The sequence below is a fragment of the Ptychodera flava genome, chromosome 16 (assembly GCF_041260155.1).
Source record: "Ptychodera flava strain L36383 chromosome 16, AS_Pfla_20210202, whole genome shotgun sequence".
Classification (NCBI taxonomy): domain Eukaryota; kingdom Metazoa; phylum Hemichordata; class Enteropneusta; family Ptychoderidae; genus Ptychodera; species Ptychodera flava.
In genome coordinates, this window is record NC_091943.1 from 7,196,629 (window position 1) to 7,214,666 (window position 18,038).

Sequence of the window (18,038 nt, forward strand, 5' to 3'; positions counted from 1 at the left end):
ATTTGCCAATAAATCCAACAAAAAGCTGGCAGTATTTACCTGATGGATCTCAATACAATCACGTCAGCCTATATTGGTTAAAGAAATGAAACTCAAGTTTATTTCACACATCTACCTGCACTTTTTGAAAATAAGTTTATTTCACACATCTTCCTATGTGGCCATAGATAATTAAAACATGTGCATGCAAAATAAAACTCACTGCATTAGTGGGGGGCAACGCAGTTCTACGTGCTGTTTCAATCACCATGCGAAATACAATGATTATGTCATGGAAAACATATATTCAAAGATTTTGTTTTGAAATGCTTGTTATTCAAATATCTGTGAAGAGTTTAAACTTTTAACAACTTACAATAAGTTTATAAATGTTAGGGGCAAGTTCAAATCAGAATTTCATCATTGGATTTTTTCACTTCTAAACTTTGTTTTGATAAGTGAAAAAGGATTCAGGATAAACATAAATGATGTGTTTTAATTATCCATGATGGTTCCTGAGTTCATCTATTGATCAATGCATTAATGATACAATGTCTGGTACATGTATCTAAGCCCTTGCTTTATACTCTCATAGTTTAGAGTTTGACAGAGTTCTAACTGTTTGACAGAGCTCTACCAAGGGTTATGGTATTAGATTTAAAGGGGCTGTCTTCAATCCCTGGTTCTCGCATTAGTGGTTGACATTGACTGTTTGTGTGATTTTAGTCTGTGTTTTCCTTTGAAAGTTGTGCTCAGTTACTCCATTTGCCAAGAGATAAAACTGATGAAAAATCTGCCCCTTTAAGGAGGACACAAGATCCCAGTACCTAATCTGCAACACCATGCCAGTTTCAGTGCCTTATACACAACAGCGATGTTGACAGAAAAGAATAAACAACATATATCTTTACTTTTTTAGAGTCAACATTAAACCATCATCGAGATCATATACATGTATTGATACAATGTCAATAGAAGATTTCTATCAGTGTCACTGTACTGTTGATTTCTAGCTACACATGGTGTCTGGCATTCAGTGTGTAAAACCACTACACACTGTAATGATGTGTTTTGCTATTAGGAAATGTTCACCTCAGCTGGGTCCTCAGCATGAATTCAAAACTCTCATGTGGAGAAGTCAGACACACAAATTAGAATGACATCTACTCTAATTTGAAAGTCTTTACAAGGTCAATGTTAAAGTATATCAGATGTTCTATGTCTCAGTTTCCAAAAGCAGTATTTCCAAGTCAAAATGAAATGACATTGTCCACTTCCACTTCATCAGAGCATTATTTCCTAAGTGTTCTTACTGTGTTGGGTTATCAATATCACAGCATGATAGCACATATATTTCACTTTCAGTAGTTTTATAAATCAAACAGATAAATGATATATTTCATGGTCAAAATGCAACTTACTTTGAAAATTAATTGGACAAAATTGAACCATGTACAAGGTTTCTGTAAAAACAAAGTTGTTATACTTCTGGAAACCAACCTCTGCAATATCCAAATACTGTAAAAGTACAGGCCAGGTGACTGACTTGCTTTGAGGTTCCATGGAAAACAACATGGTATGATGGTGTCACTGTTGCTTATTAACCTTTGACCCCTGCAAGATATCATTCTGTATCATATAAGTTTGCATTCAACACAACCAATCAAAAAGCTGTGTATTAATTGCCATAAAGATCTTGTCATGTCTTTCATGAAAGAATTCACATTCGTGGCCAAAAATACATAGTGTTCAATCAATAAATTTCTAAAAAACAGTTCTTGGGTGGACCTGACACAGTTTGTAGGAGTCACTTTCTTCCAGAGCCAGCATTCAAAATGTGCGTTTCAACCTGAGGCACTTGTGTATGGATTAATCTTTCCAAGCCTGGCAACTTTCCATGAAATCAAGCTGATATAAAAACCGACATCATGACGGAAATATTTGATTTCCCTTCAGGGCATAAATCCTAATGAATTTGACTTTCATAACCTTTGTTTTTATCTTTCACATGGCTTATTTCACTCACAGTCGACTGATGATCGAACAAGATTTGATTTGACAGAAACAAGAAAAAAGCCGCATACAATGCCAGGGGTGATCTCAGGCCTATGCTGGAAGCTGACCTATGTCTTTCATTGTAGTTCATCGCACTAACATTCCTTCCACTTCAGGCCATTAAGGTGTTGATTTGCCGGAGTGAAATATCTGTGAACACTTACAACTCTGTTTGAATGCCACAGTTATCATCATATCTGTCTAGTTACATACAGACACTGGTATGTATCTCCTGATTGTTTCCATTTCCATTTCTTGTCGATCGAGACTCTACTTTATTTTGACATCATCTTAGAACACATTGCTACACTTGTTATCATCCTGACAAGCACAGTGGTGCTCTCCCTGCTACACATATACAATGTTTTTCATGACAACTTGAGTCTTCTTTGTTGTGATGATAAAAGATTATGTCAATTTCAAAAAAAAATTTGATCATTATAGGCATTGGCAAAGAACACTGGACAATAACTTTAACCCTTATTCTGCCAAGTCCATATTTCATCATCAGGTCAGGTTGGTTAAAACTAGTAAAGCAAAACATGTCCCATATGGTGCATTTTGATAAAGACTTGGAAGATTTGTAGGTCCCTGAAGACAGAGATACTGTAAACATGACTTTTACAGACTAAAGTTGCTATAACAGACCAAGCTGAATGGGTGAAAATGGATATGGTTTTGGCTCAATACTTTTTTACCAACTTAATTGGCAGATGGGAAAGTGATATTGTCTGGTAGGAAACTTGTTAAAATGATTCCGCATGCTAAAGGCATCTAGACTTTGATAAACATGCAGGAAATTTGGCAATCTTATGTTTTTGTATAGCATTATAATCTGTCAGCCATGAAATGCATGTGTGTTCTTGTGACTGTATATAGATGCTGTTTGTTTGATTGATGAGAAAACAGATTTTCTGTTTACACATTTCAGTGGAGCAAAACACCGCCAGATAACCTGTGAAGTGACATTGCTTGCTGCGGTGACTGTGAGGAATGCATTGATTCCACAACATCTCAACTACCATGATGAATTAGACATCCTAACCACTGTCACTGTGTTAAAAAAAAAAAAACAACATTCACTCATCAAGGGACGTTCAGAGTTTGAAATCTCCATCAGTACACAACAATGCTTTCCCTGTGCCATGCAGACTCATCTTAAAGATCAATCATCTATGGTCTGATTATCTTCACAAAAGAAGAAGAAGATGCCAACTTGGTTTCGTTTAAATTACGATAATTGGTCATCCTCAAACGCCTGAATACATTGTATTGCCCATGGCAAAGATGCAACCATGACATGTCCACTGAACCGAGATAAAGAACAAAAAACTAATGGGCCATATTTTCACGGTGGTATATGTCACCTTACTATTCAAACTTAACCGTACCTGTACCAATAGATAGCACATACTGAAAGTGTGGCAATTCAGGGACATACCGTACAATCAAACTGGTGGGTTTTTTGAAATATTGGCTAATACTTGGAAATGATTTTCAAAAAGTTCATGCATGTGTCAGGTGTTCCGTTCCTGCAGTGCAACTGTTTTCCGTTTGCATGAGACTGTTTTTTGTAATGATTGATCTTACACTCATTTTGAGCTGTGACAGAAATGCCAAGATGAGAAAGGATATTTCAGTGAGTGTTCAACTCAATGGATGATCTGGCAAGCTTGGCAGAGTAAGAAACAATGGAAAACTGTGGCTGGATTATATGTCACACTGACGTGCATGAATAGATGACTGTGGAATGAATCTACAGACTAAAAGGAATGAGTGAAAAACTGAAGGAATGAATGAATGGCTGGATGAATGATGGACGGAAACATCTAGGGAAGGATAGCTGGATGGAATGATAGCCAGATGGATCGCTGTATTACGGCACAGATGCATAAATGTGTATGAGCATCAGCCGGATGGATGAATGAGCAAATGTGTCAATAATGATGTTAATATTACACACAGGATTCTGGGTTAGACTGAACACAGATGTTGTCCTTCACTCCACCCAGTGTGACAACATTCATTAATTATCTGACAACTGCTTTATTTCCCTTTGACGGTTTGCTAATTGGTCACATGACCTCACACTCCACTTCTGTCACCAAGTCACTGCAGAGAGAAAACTTAGCTAATAATGAGACTGATTGGTGACATCAGATGAGTTCAGTTCAATTCATTAAACATGTACCATCACAGGTGGTAGAAACCCATATAAGGTCACTCAAATTGCACCAGTCCAGTTGACTGTGACTTATCAGCTTTGTTCAAGTTCAAACAGATAAGTTTCATTTTGAATCTGCAGAAGGAGCTAAGTTCACAGTATGACTTTTACCAAATTATTTCTTACCATTTTGTGGTGACTGAGAATGACAACCCTTGAGATAGATACCATGGTACTTGTTTTCAGTGAAACTTACCAGCGCAGTAATCAACAACCATGCAATGTTTCCCTAACAGAATGGTGTCCCCAGGGGAAAATTGTACCCAATATTAAAGAGGACAGGTTTTTACGATGATGGTGTGATGGATAATCTGGAAACACATCTCTAAGTCACAGAATAAGTTTGGTATGTGTCCTCAATGCAACCTACTTTCCTAAGATTTCTCTCACTGACAAGTCAGCTTGAGTTGACATCAAAAAGTTATGTGGAATTAAAGAAAATGGACATGAAAGAATGACTTTTCCCCTTTGACCGATCTATCATCAAACTTTAGACATAAAACTGTTGTGTTCAATCAAATTTGGAGCTTCCACAAGGAAGTAGAACAAAGTTTGGCAAAGTTGTGTGTTTATTAATCTCGTCTGAAAATCTTTTTGAAGAGAGGACAATTATAAATTTAGTTCGTCCTAGCAAGCTGCAAGTCATCAACTCTACCAGAGACCATGGCAACAGAACTAGAAAGTGAAAAGAACTGTGAAAAGCAAAAGCTTCATCCACAATAACTCTACATTCATTCTGTATATACTTCTTCAGTATCTTGAAGAATTGACATGTGGAAAAATGGACATGTGATCAAAACTATGCAGTGACAACTCAGAGATGTTGGTTAGAAAAGATGTGAATTGACTTCTCTGCAGCAATCAGCAAAGACATGAATTTTTTTGCAGAGACACTCTGATGAAACATGGTTTTCCTTGTTAGAAATCACTCCTGTTGAGCAATACGTGAATACCATTGGACAAACTAACACACTGGTTTGGTGGTCTCAAATACCTCGCAAACCACAGAAATTTTCAGCAAGGTCATACCTTATGTTGGAAGCAAGTTGTGGTTTTGACTCAAACTTTAACAAACTGACTTTATCATGTGATTTAAGAATTGCATCTTGTGAAAGAAAATTTGCTTTTAGAAAAACTTTCATTATTTTTCTGAGAAACAATTACATTTTTTAAAAGGTTCTCCTCCTCAAGTATTAAAGTTGATATACATATACTGGTAGCTTTACCTACTGGTGCTTACAGGGACAAAATTGCAACCTTTGATAGTTATTTTAAATTTATACATTTGTACCAGTGCAACCTGAGAAATCAGCTCCATTGGTCATAACATTCTACATATGTTGAAACAATCCTGAGCCGTGCTTGCAGACAGAACTTACTAATAGATAAAATGATGGTATAGTTTCTGGGACGTACCAGAAATGGATGCCAGCTGGTATCTTCTCCCGCTTGTTGCAAATCTCAAATACAGTGATCAGTAATGTTGTCTCTTATACCTACATCCGGCATTGTAAGTATCACTTAAGGAAGAATGCACCATAGTACTTTTTTGGTCTACCACTTGTGGGGCTCATTTTGAAGCTCATTGAGTAAATATGCTTTTCACCAGCTTGTTTTTGTGAAAATTGAAAATTTAATTTTTTTGCCATAGAGTTAACAATGGGATGGTGGCCATTTTGAATTTCACAAGTTGGCAAATATTGAGTGATTTTGCACGACCCCCACCCCATCCCCATCCCAATCCATCCTGGTTTTTCTTCTTGATTTCAAAATTGAATGGTTTAAAGTTTTCATATAGAAAGTTTGAGCAAAAGTGCTTTCAATTTTTAGGTGCATACTACCTTAATAAGTTCATTATATAATCTAAAGAGTTATCTAATGATATTGAAAACACTACAGACTGCAACTTGTCCCTCAATGGACGATTTTAATCAACATTAAATCCCCATCATATTGACAGCTTATGCCAAGTATGATGCAGCAAAGTCACAACTTGAAATCTATCCCTATATAATCTTACCAAATCTTGTCATTCCATGACCTACATATCATTCTCACTTTCAGCTCCCATTTTCTCACCTGAATGTGTCTGCCATTTAAATACACAATCACCAGGTATTGTCCAGGCACTGGTGGGACATAGCTGACGGAGTGGATACCATTTTTCTCATTAGCGACATCTACCTTCACTTTCCTGAAATCAAAATATCGATATTTAAAGTACCGTCCTATTTCTTTAAGGCTTCTTCAACACTTAATTATTTATATCACAATGTGCTCAGAAAGTTCTTAACATTTCTGAATTCTTTGGGTCAATTTAGGTGCTTTGAGTCAGTACTATACAAATATGTTTACATGTAATATGTAAAGTTTTCTTGAATATGAAAGAGTCTTGAGTCAGTATCACTTCAACTGAGAGAACACCTCAACTATCATCATTACTCTAAATGGTATTAATAATTTCCTAATGCCCCAAAAAGTTTGTGTCTGGCTGATGTTGCAATCTTGATACTTAACCATTCAAACAACAAAAAGTTGTAGCTTTGATGTTTCCTGATTTTTGAAACATATCAAAATCGCTCACTTTGGATTATTGAACAAGGAAAGAGAAAACTGAAGTAGTGATTGTATTTGCCTTCACGTCAAAATAAGCATCTATCCAAGACTATAAACATTAGTGTCTTTCTGTGACAAAAGAGATTTTACTTAATCATAAATAAGTCGAATTTTCACTTAAGCTAATTTCTTTTGATAATGCCACTGTAATGATTTTATTTACACATTTGCTGTTTACCTGTTCTGGTTGTCCTTGGCAACCATTTCAACCTTCAACTGGTACTCTTTCCCACCAAGGTTATTCCTTCCATGTTTCACCATGACCATGAACTCTGACCTTTCACCCTGCTTTCCAAATGACAGCCCTGTGAATAGAATGGATATGTTGAATTGAATGGCTAGAGGGCACACATTAAACCAATTTCATTTTTTAGACAGTGTCCCCATTGAGTTAGAACAAACTGATCCAATCTGAAATTTGGAATCCAAGCAGTGTGATAAAAGAGTAATTTCATACTTTTTGAAAATAACCCCGGTATGAAGAGGTTTGTGTGTGTGGTAACAGTCTCTCCTTTCTGGAAATAATCTCAAAAACAACATGAAAAGCAGAAATATCAAATTGTAAATAACTTAAAAAAGGAGATGTGGAATATAAATTAAGTTTGATTCGATTGAAATGTGATATTGATGAAGGCATTCCAGGACTAGTAGTAGTAGGAGTTTAATAGATCTTAGTGTACAAACTTAAGGTCTGGCAAAAAGCATGAAAGTTATCATTTATTATGAACAATTCAACATAATCATAATTCACAAACTGAAATAACGATACAACAGATAGATCAAAATCTCAGAGATATACAATGCTGTAAATGACTCCACAAATGTTTGCTGCTGAACATGCTTGAACAAACATAGAATTGGTAAAGGTTGGCCATTGGAGCATGTTGCACCATCCATTCAAACACTATTTTTCACTGGCTGTCACAACAAATCAATCGGTGGCCTACACAAGGCTGAGATCGTTTACTCCAAGGGATCACAAGTCAACGGAAGTGGAGAAATTAAACGGAGAAAAGTTACTGGTCTTCATAAAGAGAATTCACTTTTAGGGGTAGGTGATGAAAAACAGACTGCTTTAATCAAATAGACAGTACCCAAAAGCACATTTCTCCGCTGTTGGTAGGAACAAGATACTTTTGACTCTAAGGAGAATGAAAACTGTCTGCAGCACACGCCATGCTCATTGCCAGAACTATTCCAAATGGTATAAACAAGATTAACACAAAAGTTTATTAGTCTGATTGTTATCTGCCTAAAGACTTCCCTTAGAACACATCTTTACGTTGTTGGTCATGCTGGCAGAAAGATCACACTCCTAACATAGAGAGTATACATGTCCAACACGGCATCTACTGCAAAATTTACCGCTGAGAATATAAAATGATACATTTATAAGTTTACATCAACCCTTTTACTGTCACACCATGATAAAACAATAACTGTAGAGTTGCATCCATATTCGCCTATAGGGTCTATAGTTTAACACATGGAATCCTGATGAGTTGTAACAGCCTATGAGTCCACCCAATTATACTTCACTATTGAGGAGATTATAAATCGTTGGTGTACATGAGGGTCGAGGAGAAGGTTATAAACTATTGGTGGATGTGAGGGACATTACTGTAAAACACTTTTAAATAAGTTGCATGCTTTTTTAGCTTTTTTTAGATTTTCATTGTGATCAACAGGTTTTTGATTTAGCAAAAACACATCTGAATCATTGTAAATATAGAAAAAAGTGTAAATTAGCAGCTCATCAATCAGTAAATTGACAGACTTAGTTAAATTTGCTAAAAGAGGATGCTAAGCTAAAGAGACACATTTTACAGAACAGAGTATGTTCAATTTTTAAAATATCACTGCTGGTATTATGAATATTATTTTCTTGGCTATGGGTCTCACAGAATCACCAAATAGAAGTGCACACCTTTAAGTAAGAGTCAGTTTAGGAATCTTTTTAAATGCTCCAAGTCAGTTCTTACCAATTTACATCACATGTGAGACTTACTGGAGTCAAAGAGAGTACTCTCGAGTAAGTGGCGTTTAGAATTGACTTGGGCGGCACCCTACCTTCAAGACATTGAAATGAGTTAAAATTCATTTATAGTTCAGTGTTCACGCACTTCAAATTTGAAGAAAGTAATTTCATGTTGTGATGGTTGCTTACTGTTCTGACTTCACATATTAACATCAAAAGAAAAAGCTCCTAATATACTTTACTGAAGAATGAAAGACTTAACAGAAGGCAAAAGTTTTGGATCACATACTGTCAGAATGAGAGAAACCAGCGTGCGGGGAGAAGGACATTCAACATGTTCTCACTGGTAAACAGAATAACAGACAACTTTGTTGGTCCCTGGTCAACTTCTATGAACTTACATGAAGTGGTTTGTGCCGGAGTCTTGGCAACTGAAGTGCATCCAGGTCAAGAATGAATGCACCATGCATTTAAATATGTACACTCCAAATCTGTTATTGCCCACATCAATCATACACTTCACGCAGCAGCTTCTAACACCAGCATTGTTACCAACACCAGCATTGCTAGAGCAAAGGTACAGCTATAGTCTAATGCTATCATTCACTGGTGATGTTTTGAGTTCTATACATGTATCGCACATACATGTACAGGCATCTATAAATATACTTCTTTCTAAACCTTAGTCTGGAACATCAATGTATTTTTGGTATATACAGAAACCTGGAGCATAGAGCTAGACGTAAATTCTCAGTAATTGTAGCAAAACTGAAGAGAGGTTCTCAGTAGACAATCTATAACTTGGTATTATTAAAATCAATATATGAAAGTAAATTTTCTTATAGGCACAGCGAAAGTTCTCATATTAAGACAATTCAACTGGTTTCACTTAATATTGCAAGGTATACATGATGTAATACACCTGCATCTGTAACATGTGGAGTGTCGTCGTACAGTAAGTTTTGGTATCAGAGGATGCGGAGTCCAATAACTTTGACGCGGGGTAAAATAACTTTAGGTGTTATTGGTTGCTATTTGACCTTTGACCTCAAATGCCTTTATGTCAACATGAGGAAAAAGAAAGAGAAGATTCTACATTTTTTACAAAAATATGTATGATCATCATCATCATCATCATGACAATACTGGCAGTGGGATGGTTAGCTTATAAAAATAAGCACTGATATTTAGACATTATGAATGGAAAGCAAGGATATTTTCTAGCGGATATAAAACTTTTGGAGTGAAATTAGCATTATTTGGCAGAAAACAATCACTGAACTTCACCTCTTTCAGTGATAACATCCCGCCAAATATGCTAACTTTCCAAAAAGAAGTCTGATATTTGTTACTAAATATCCAAGCACACCATTTAGAGCCCTACCATGACAAAATATTATTAAAGTTATAGCTGATATTTCAAGGTTTAAATACAGAGATACATCATGCAGATTCAGGGGCCAGCATTTTAAAACATGTTGGTAAAAGCTGCACTTACGCACAGTCTCTTTGTGGAGTGACTGTGATGTGCAGATATAATCTCTTTGAGCACTCAATGTTGTTCTATCGCTACATTGTATCTTGCTGTTTGTAGAAGCCCACCACTGAATTGGTCAAGTGTAAATCGAGCAAAATTGACCTTGGGGTGAAAGTGTTGAATTTTTGGAATTTCCAAATTGGCAAGAGTTAACAGAGCAGTTATGCAGTCGTCATCATGTAACAGCCAATCAAATGCTTTTTCAGGTTTTCAGTGTTAGTCCACCGTTAAGGGCCCTGTACTGTGTACTGTATTATAAACCTTATTTTAGCCCATCAGATGGGTGCATTCAACATGGCATAAACTAATATTTTATGAAAAGCAATCAAGACCTCATCTTTGTATAATGACATTAATAACACATATAATAACAAAACAGAGTGAAAACTTTCAGAAGTGATAATGTTTGGATGGTGTGATTGCTCTGTCTGTGATTCCAAGACAAGTTTCACACGAACCGAGAGAAGACTGAGCCAGCGTAATTTATATCTACTTCACAATTCAATTTGAAGTCACTCAGATAGGGAATTTTACAGAAAGTGACATTCAGCTTGATTCCGGTTGATCATATTTTAAGACAAAATAATGCCGCGACCAAGATTGAAAACATTCAGAAAGAAAGAAGCTGTTACATAATTAATTTGATTGCCCAGGATTTATTGTGTTTAAGCACCACAAAGGACATGATACGTGAACTATTTCAAAATTAACACAAATTGACAGCTGTTATGGCAAATTTACGGCACAAACACTGTGGAAAGGAACTTTGGCACAGTCAGTTCTCCTTTTAAAGCTGTTCCAATAACTGACCACAAGGCAGACATATACACTGCAATTTGACAATAAGTCAACCAGTCTGTCACCTTTACCCCGGGATTGTGACCTGTGGTGGGGAAAAAGTCAAAGGTCATGGACCAATAAATACAAAAAGGCTGAACTTTTCAAAGTCAACTTTGGTGGTACATCAAACACAGGTATTTCAAAGTCTTTCAACTTCCTCATTTATGACATCTTTGGCAACAAGATACAAGAATCACTGCAGGCAATCCTTCACCGTAGATAATTGTTTTAGTTTTAAATTACATGACTGAATTTTTGTAAGCAATATGCAGATTGTGAAATGTACTTGCTTGTCCTAACTATTCCAGTATTAAATCAGAGAGTCAAAGCATTGTGGGGCAAAAGTATTGACTTTTCGTAACCCATTTGAATTGGATTTTCAAAAAATTCCCTCTACTCTTCATGGGTTTTCAAGTTTGAAACCTTAATGTCAGAATACACGTTGGCTACAAAATAAGCATACATACTTTCTGAGGTAAAAGGATTTCAAAAGTTTCTGAGCTACAGTATTTTTGTACAATATTTAATATAAAAAATTGGAGATTTATGGAACAATATTTCTTATACCAGCCAGGCAAAATAGCTCTGAGCTTTTCCTGTATTCCATGAATCATCAGGAAAAAAAATTGAACGAAAATTTAATTTTTGTCTACCAGTATTTTTTTTTCTGAGTAATAAAAATGAACAACTTCAACATGGTTGGGAAAATGATCTTTACTCGGTTGGGGCTGTAATCTATAATTAGTGGTAATGAGAGTGACTTGGGGCTCCTTGCTGTGATTGAGTCTCTGTTTACCGTCAAGTACTTGCCTTGGAGAGTGATCAAAACACCACATGCTGAGTGGAGTAAATGATGTGATTTTAGACATTCACTTTACGGCTTAAGCACTCTGAACTTAAAGTTCCACTCACAATATCTTGACATTGATATCAAAGAATAGCCGTAAAATTACAAACCATGAGCTTTATGGTTATTTGTGACTAGAAATAGGTTTTGACACTGGTACCAACCTCTTCATAAATTTTCTGAAATCCTTCTCAAAATTTACAAAAATATACTTGAATCTCCCCTTTCGGTATTGACCTTTGGTTGAAGAGAACTATAGGGATGAAGCTTGGGTAGTCACAGAATATATTTGTCAATTTATGGTCGGACAGCAAAACAAATAAACAAATCAATTAATCAGTTAATAAAAATACTCTAATTGCATACATTATATAAAAACACATTATCACGATATCATACGGTGATAACGTGTTTTTCGTACATGGTTATCAAACTTGCTTCATTTACGGCTTCTAAAAATTGTGTAATTTTTATTGGAAAAGCTCCAATTTATGCAGCTTTGGTATACATTGACTGTCCCAGTCTGTCTAAAGCATCTTTTACCAAGGCTCTCAACCTGAAACATGTCAGAGAAAAAGAAACTACAAAGATATGTGGATGAAAATCTGTGCAGGGCATCAGCAGCAGTGAGTCATGACTGCATGACTTTTGAAAAGTCCTGTAATACCCATTGAAGAAAATCACAGGTTTTAGAGAAATGCTGCATGATTAATGAGGGCTGAGAGCATTTTTTTCCTATTAAAAAGTCAAAGATATTACAAAGCATATCTTGCTCCAGTTCTCCTATCATTGACCAAATATGGACTTGCACAGCAGAAAAAGTTTGAAAGTGGGATCAGATACTTGACAAGTTTCTTTTCCCAAGTGGGATGTAAATCATTTTGAATTTACCACTGTCAAAAGAATCCACAAGTGACCTATTTCAGCCAACTGCTACCGGTCCAGAGTTTCATCATGAAATCAACAATAACTCTTTGAAAAATCTGCCCTCACATGTTAAGCTCATTAAATCCAAGGTTATTATGGCCTCTCTGCTTTCAGCTCAAAAATGCTACCAAATATGCTGCTGCAAATACAAATTCCCAACTGTCTCATTTTTCGTGAGTGGACGGAAATCCCATCTGCTAATAACCAATACCATACATCAAAGTCAAAAAGTGGCAATGATGATTTCCTAAGTAGTGATGGAGTTACATCTGTCATCACTTTGCTTTTATTGACCAGATGGACTCTTAGTAGAAACGTTTAAGTCAATGTTTACATGCTGATATGGACTGTTCAGTTTGTTTTTGTTTATAAGACTTATCCACTTAAATTTAAATCTCATGTTAAATTCCCTGTCTGTAGGCTCTGACTGCCTATTTACATCTTCATCTAATTTTCCTGCAAATTCCTTACCTTGTAATTCATGAGCAATTATCAAATTCCTTGACTGAGCTGCAGGAACAGTCGCACACATTTTTGCAGCAATACATTCATAAAATTACAACTTGTAGAGTCTGTCACAAGCTTCCATACCTATGTGAATCTTAGTTTATCCAAGAAATTGTTTGGTACAAGATAAAACATTTAACCCTTAAAGTGCTGTAATTTTTCTAACCAAAATTTTAGTGCAACATTTTAACAATTTTCATGCATTTTTCTGTAATTTTTTTATTATTTTGGACCAAACAGACATCACGTTTTGTTGGCTACAGGATTTTATCAAAATTTTGGCAAAAATCTGAAAAAAATTGGCTGGGGTACATTTTATATAGGCGACAACAGTTGACTTTGGCGCTCAAAGGGTTAATTTTGATTTGGATACTGACACTAAATTTGTACCCACAGGATGGTCCATACATGTTTGAAATTTGTAAACATGATAGTTTCAGAATTTCACTAGTGTGAAGTTTACAAGCTATGACAAAGATTACTGTTATCTTCCTGGTACTGGAAAAAAAGGCAAACATTCTGATGGGTACTATAGTTTCCTTTGAGCTGTGGCATGTTCCTCTACTTGTAACTATCTGTCCTTCAAGAAATCCCTTGGACTTTGTTAGAAATGTGATCCGGTACTTTACCAGAAAGAGTGCGGTAAACACCACAGTTCACTTGGGACTATCTTCAAATCTTCACCAGACAGAATTAACTGTTTCGTAATTGCTGTTTGTTAGGATTGGATGGCACCCCTTGGTAGACTGATTTGTTGATAATCCATCAAGTTTAATTCTCTCTGTTTATTTCTGCTCTTAATAGGAAAGAAACTAGAGCTCCTTATGAATGGGACAGCTTGCCCTGTGTATGGCCTGTGAATTACTTTTGGAGTTTTGAAAACTAAAACTCACCAGCACCTGTGTGGTGTTGAATGATCTGTTTATTGTGAGGGCAAAGTTCCCGCCCTTATAGATCACACATCCTTCATTTTGCCTCCCTAATTCAGCCCTTGACAAAACTTGCCATGTACACTGAAGATACTATGATATAACATTATTGAAAGTCATTGAGCACTTTTACTACAGCTAATTGCCAATTTGCATATTTAACAAACTTTCCTAATTAGGAATATAAATCTGAATAGACTAGATCAAATTGGTGAAACTTGCTATATACATTGAAAACACTATGATATAGGATTCATGAAAGTTTAGTTAGCATTTTTACACCACCTAGTTATAAATTTGCATATTTAACTAACTTTATAAATTAGGGATGTAAGACATTAAGTACTCTACAAAAGTTTATGAAACTTGTTATGTATATTGATGAGACAATCTTATTTATATGAGTGGAAGATATTTTGTATTTGTATGTCAGCTAATTTATAATTAGCTTTCACAATTTGGTATATAAGTTTGAAGGACTTGACCAAAGGCAATTACACTTGCTATATAAAGTGGTGATACAATGATAGCAGTCAAAGAAATTAAGTATTTTTATTTCAGCTAATTACATATTTTGTATATTTAAATAACCTTTAGAATTATTCTGTGGTGAATATTATTCATGAGATTGATCATAACAGTTTCAATCAAATTTGTGGCAACGGTTTCAATTTACAGACAACAGCAATATATACTGAAACACTGGAGCATTTTTTCAGTTCATATCTGGTCAGTGATGATAATGGACTAATAAAAAGAAGAGATGCCAACAAAGGTTAATTTCTCCTTCAGGGAAAAATTTTTTTCCGTAAATGAGTTGGAATAAGTATATTGGTTAGGAACATACTCAGTCATAAAATAGAGAACTCTTGACCGTCTCAATATCTACAAGTAGAGCCAATTGACCTAACATTTTAACATACAAAGACTTGAAAAATTCTTTGAATTTCTGGGGAAAACAGACAGCTGTCCTGTGCGCTGTGTCTACAGAGGAAAATATTGAAATTTTTAATTCACATATAAAACTACCTAGAACTGCGGGGTTACTTATCAGCTCTTTCACTTGAAAATGCTACTTTACAATTCATCCAATAATTCTTTCTTTAGCAATGGTAGATAAGTTGATTCATGTTCAAATATACGTAAGCCACGATCAGGATTAACAAGAACCATGCCATAAAATCCAGTTACTTTTAAAACTTAATGGGCGTCTTGAAATTGAAGTTATATTGTGGGTGGGAACAGTGGGTGCAATATCGTAGCAACTCAAAGCCATCAAATTTATTTTCTTTACTCGTTGCAATTAAGGTAGTACCTAAATAGTGAAAGTCTTAAACTTTTGCTCAAACTTTCCTTAATGAAACTTGCAACTTTTCTCTCATCGAATCATAAATGAAAATCAGGGGTCTACATACAAAGTTTGGTTAAAGAGAAACAAATAACCTAAAATTTATCAATATCTGAAATTCACATGGCCGCCATCCCTGTGTCAACTTTATGCTGAAAAATAAAATTTTATTTTTGAAAAAATAAAAAAGTAAAAAATGCTATCACACCACAAGCTTTACATGTAAAATGAGACCCTGCAAGTTAAAGGTAGATCAGAGAATTGTAAAAGTTTGAAAGTCCGAATATCTGTCCCTGAAAGCATAAAAATAAATTGAAATCGCCACTTTCAGTCTGGAAAATAATACAATCACTTTTTAGGTGATTTTACTAACACTGTAACAATGTAAGACAATGTAAAACAAATCTAACAAATTAATTACCAAGTATGTTTTCAGCTCTCTGGCGTTAACGAAATGGCTAACATATTTTATTATAAGAGATATGTCATTATTTCTTCAACTGCGGTCATTATTAATTCCGCCTTGTCTTTTTTAAATAAAAAACAAAAAAGTTCCTCTGTGGGGTTGGTATCATTAACTAAGCTTACCTTCTCCCTTTGCGATACACTTTAGTGGCTGTGCCTCTTTTCCAATAACATTTCCTTTAACTTCGTAACCATCAACCAAACCGGCAGTTTCTTCGCTGTCAAACCGAATGAAGGCATTCTCTTTTGGCTCGCATGTATACTTCATCGAGTTCAACTCTTTGAGTCTGTTTATTATTATCTTCTTAAAAGAAAGGATCTCCGCCCCCGAGCCATCGTTCAAAGCATCGGAGACGAACTCGCAAGAGTCCTCAAAATCGCCTAATGTTTGTTCCAGTTGTATTTTTTGCAGCTGAAGGACGTTCTCCTTCTGGACTGCAATTTCCGCGACTTTTGATAAGAGGTAATCTTTGTGTTTCTGAAGAGCGTGGATGTAACTGTCGATGAAATATGTAATATCTGCGTTAAGTTGCTTCGACTTCTCTTTCACATCTGCTTGCATCGACTTGACACCATCAATGGCAACCCGCAAGACATCAATGTGTGGTTTGGTTTGCGACAGTAAATTTTGAACAACTTTCATTTTTCCGTCGCAAACGTTGTCAATAAAGTCACACTTGTGTTCGCGGTGTTCCACTAAACAGCAATCGCGGCAAACCGTTTCGTCACACGTTTCGCAGAACATCCTGAGCTCTTCATTGATATGCCTCGAGCAGAAAACCGGCCGGTGTATCTTGTTTACACCTTTCTCGCGGGCTTCCTCTATAGTGAGAATCGTGTGAGAAGAAGTTTTCCTCTGTCGCTTGTGGGCTTGTAGACAGAAACTGCACATGTAGATCGAGCAGTCTTCGCATCTGACAGCTGCGGGTGAGCTATCGTCACAGAGATCGCACTGAAGTTTGCTACTTTCTTCGTTTAACGACTGCAGAAGCAGCAACTTCTGAGACACGAAATTTACAGGTAAGCCCTCGACGCCATCCTCGGGGAGCTCGACTTCCACGACACACGTCGGGCAAAGAATCGTCAACGTGCTGGACTTGCTGCTCAGGGAGCCCGAGCCACTGGCGGACGAACCGCTTGCGAGATCGCTGTCGCAATTCACGACATAGGGCTTCACGTCCCGTAAACAATCCAAGCAAAACGTGTGAAGGCAAGGCAATACTCGAGGGTCTCGTAGTTTCTTCTGGCATTCACCACACTCGATTTTACGACTGCAAATGTCTGACGTACAGGCAGTCTCGACTGTTCCCGAAAACCCATTCATGGTTTCAGTGCCTGGCCACCAATGAAGCGAAACGCCCGAGAAAAATATTCCAAACGACCCTTGTTACGTCAAACAATTAAAAGCGATCTACCGACGAGCGCTGAAACACAACTGCACCCTTACAATGCAAACAGTCTAAAGTTAGCTCGATTATAACATTGACAAAGGCCAAACTTTGCTGTCTCCCTCGGCAGTTACGTGACACTGAGGCGTACTTGTATCCGCTTCAATTTATAGGCTCCTCTGACTTGTGCAGCGTGCTGTCTCTAATTCAACTGGTGACACGAAAACAAGTACCGAGCTTCTGATCAAACTCTGCTGTGCTAATTGTGTGTCGACGCAGCCATACTGAAGCGCCTTGACAAGTGACCCAGAGGCGTCCCGCCAAGAAAATAAAAAAAAGTTAGCACATTGCTTAGATAACATTGAACGTGGAACATCTACCTTGCTTTAAAGAAAAAT

General features: G+C 36.4%; 1 protein-coding gene across 1 annotated transcript in view; it reads right to left on the bottom strand.

The window, feature by feature from the left end:
* Positions 1 to 17,576, bottom strand: part of LOC139152663 (E3 ubiquitin-protein ligase TRIM45-like) — a 401,328-nt gene extending 383,752 nt beyond the window's left edge. Inside the window, exons 1-3 of the mRNA XM_070725943.1 lie at positions 16,376 to 17,576; positions 7,053 to 7,179; positions 6,338 to 6,452 (exon numbers count right to left, since the gene is read on the bottom strand). Of these exons, the coding sequence (XP_070582044.1) occupies positions 6,338 to 6,452; positions 7,053 to 7,179; positions 16,376 to 17,576 (1,443 nt within the window). The remainder of the gene's footprint in view (positions 1 to 6,337; positions 6,453 to 7,052; positions 7,180 to 16,375) is intronic.
* Between the last annotated feature and the right edge of the window lie 462 nt (positions 17,577 to 18,038).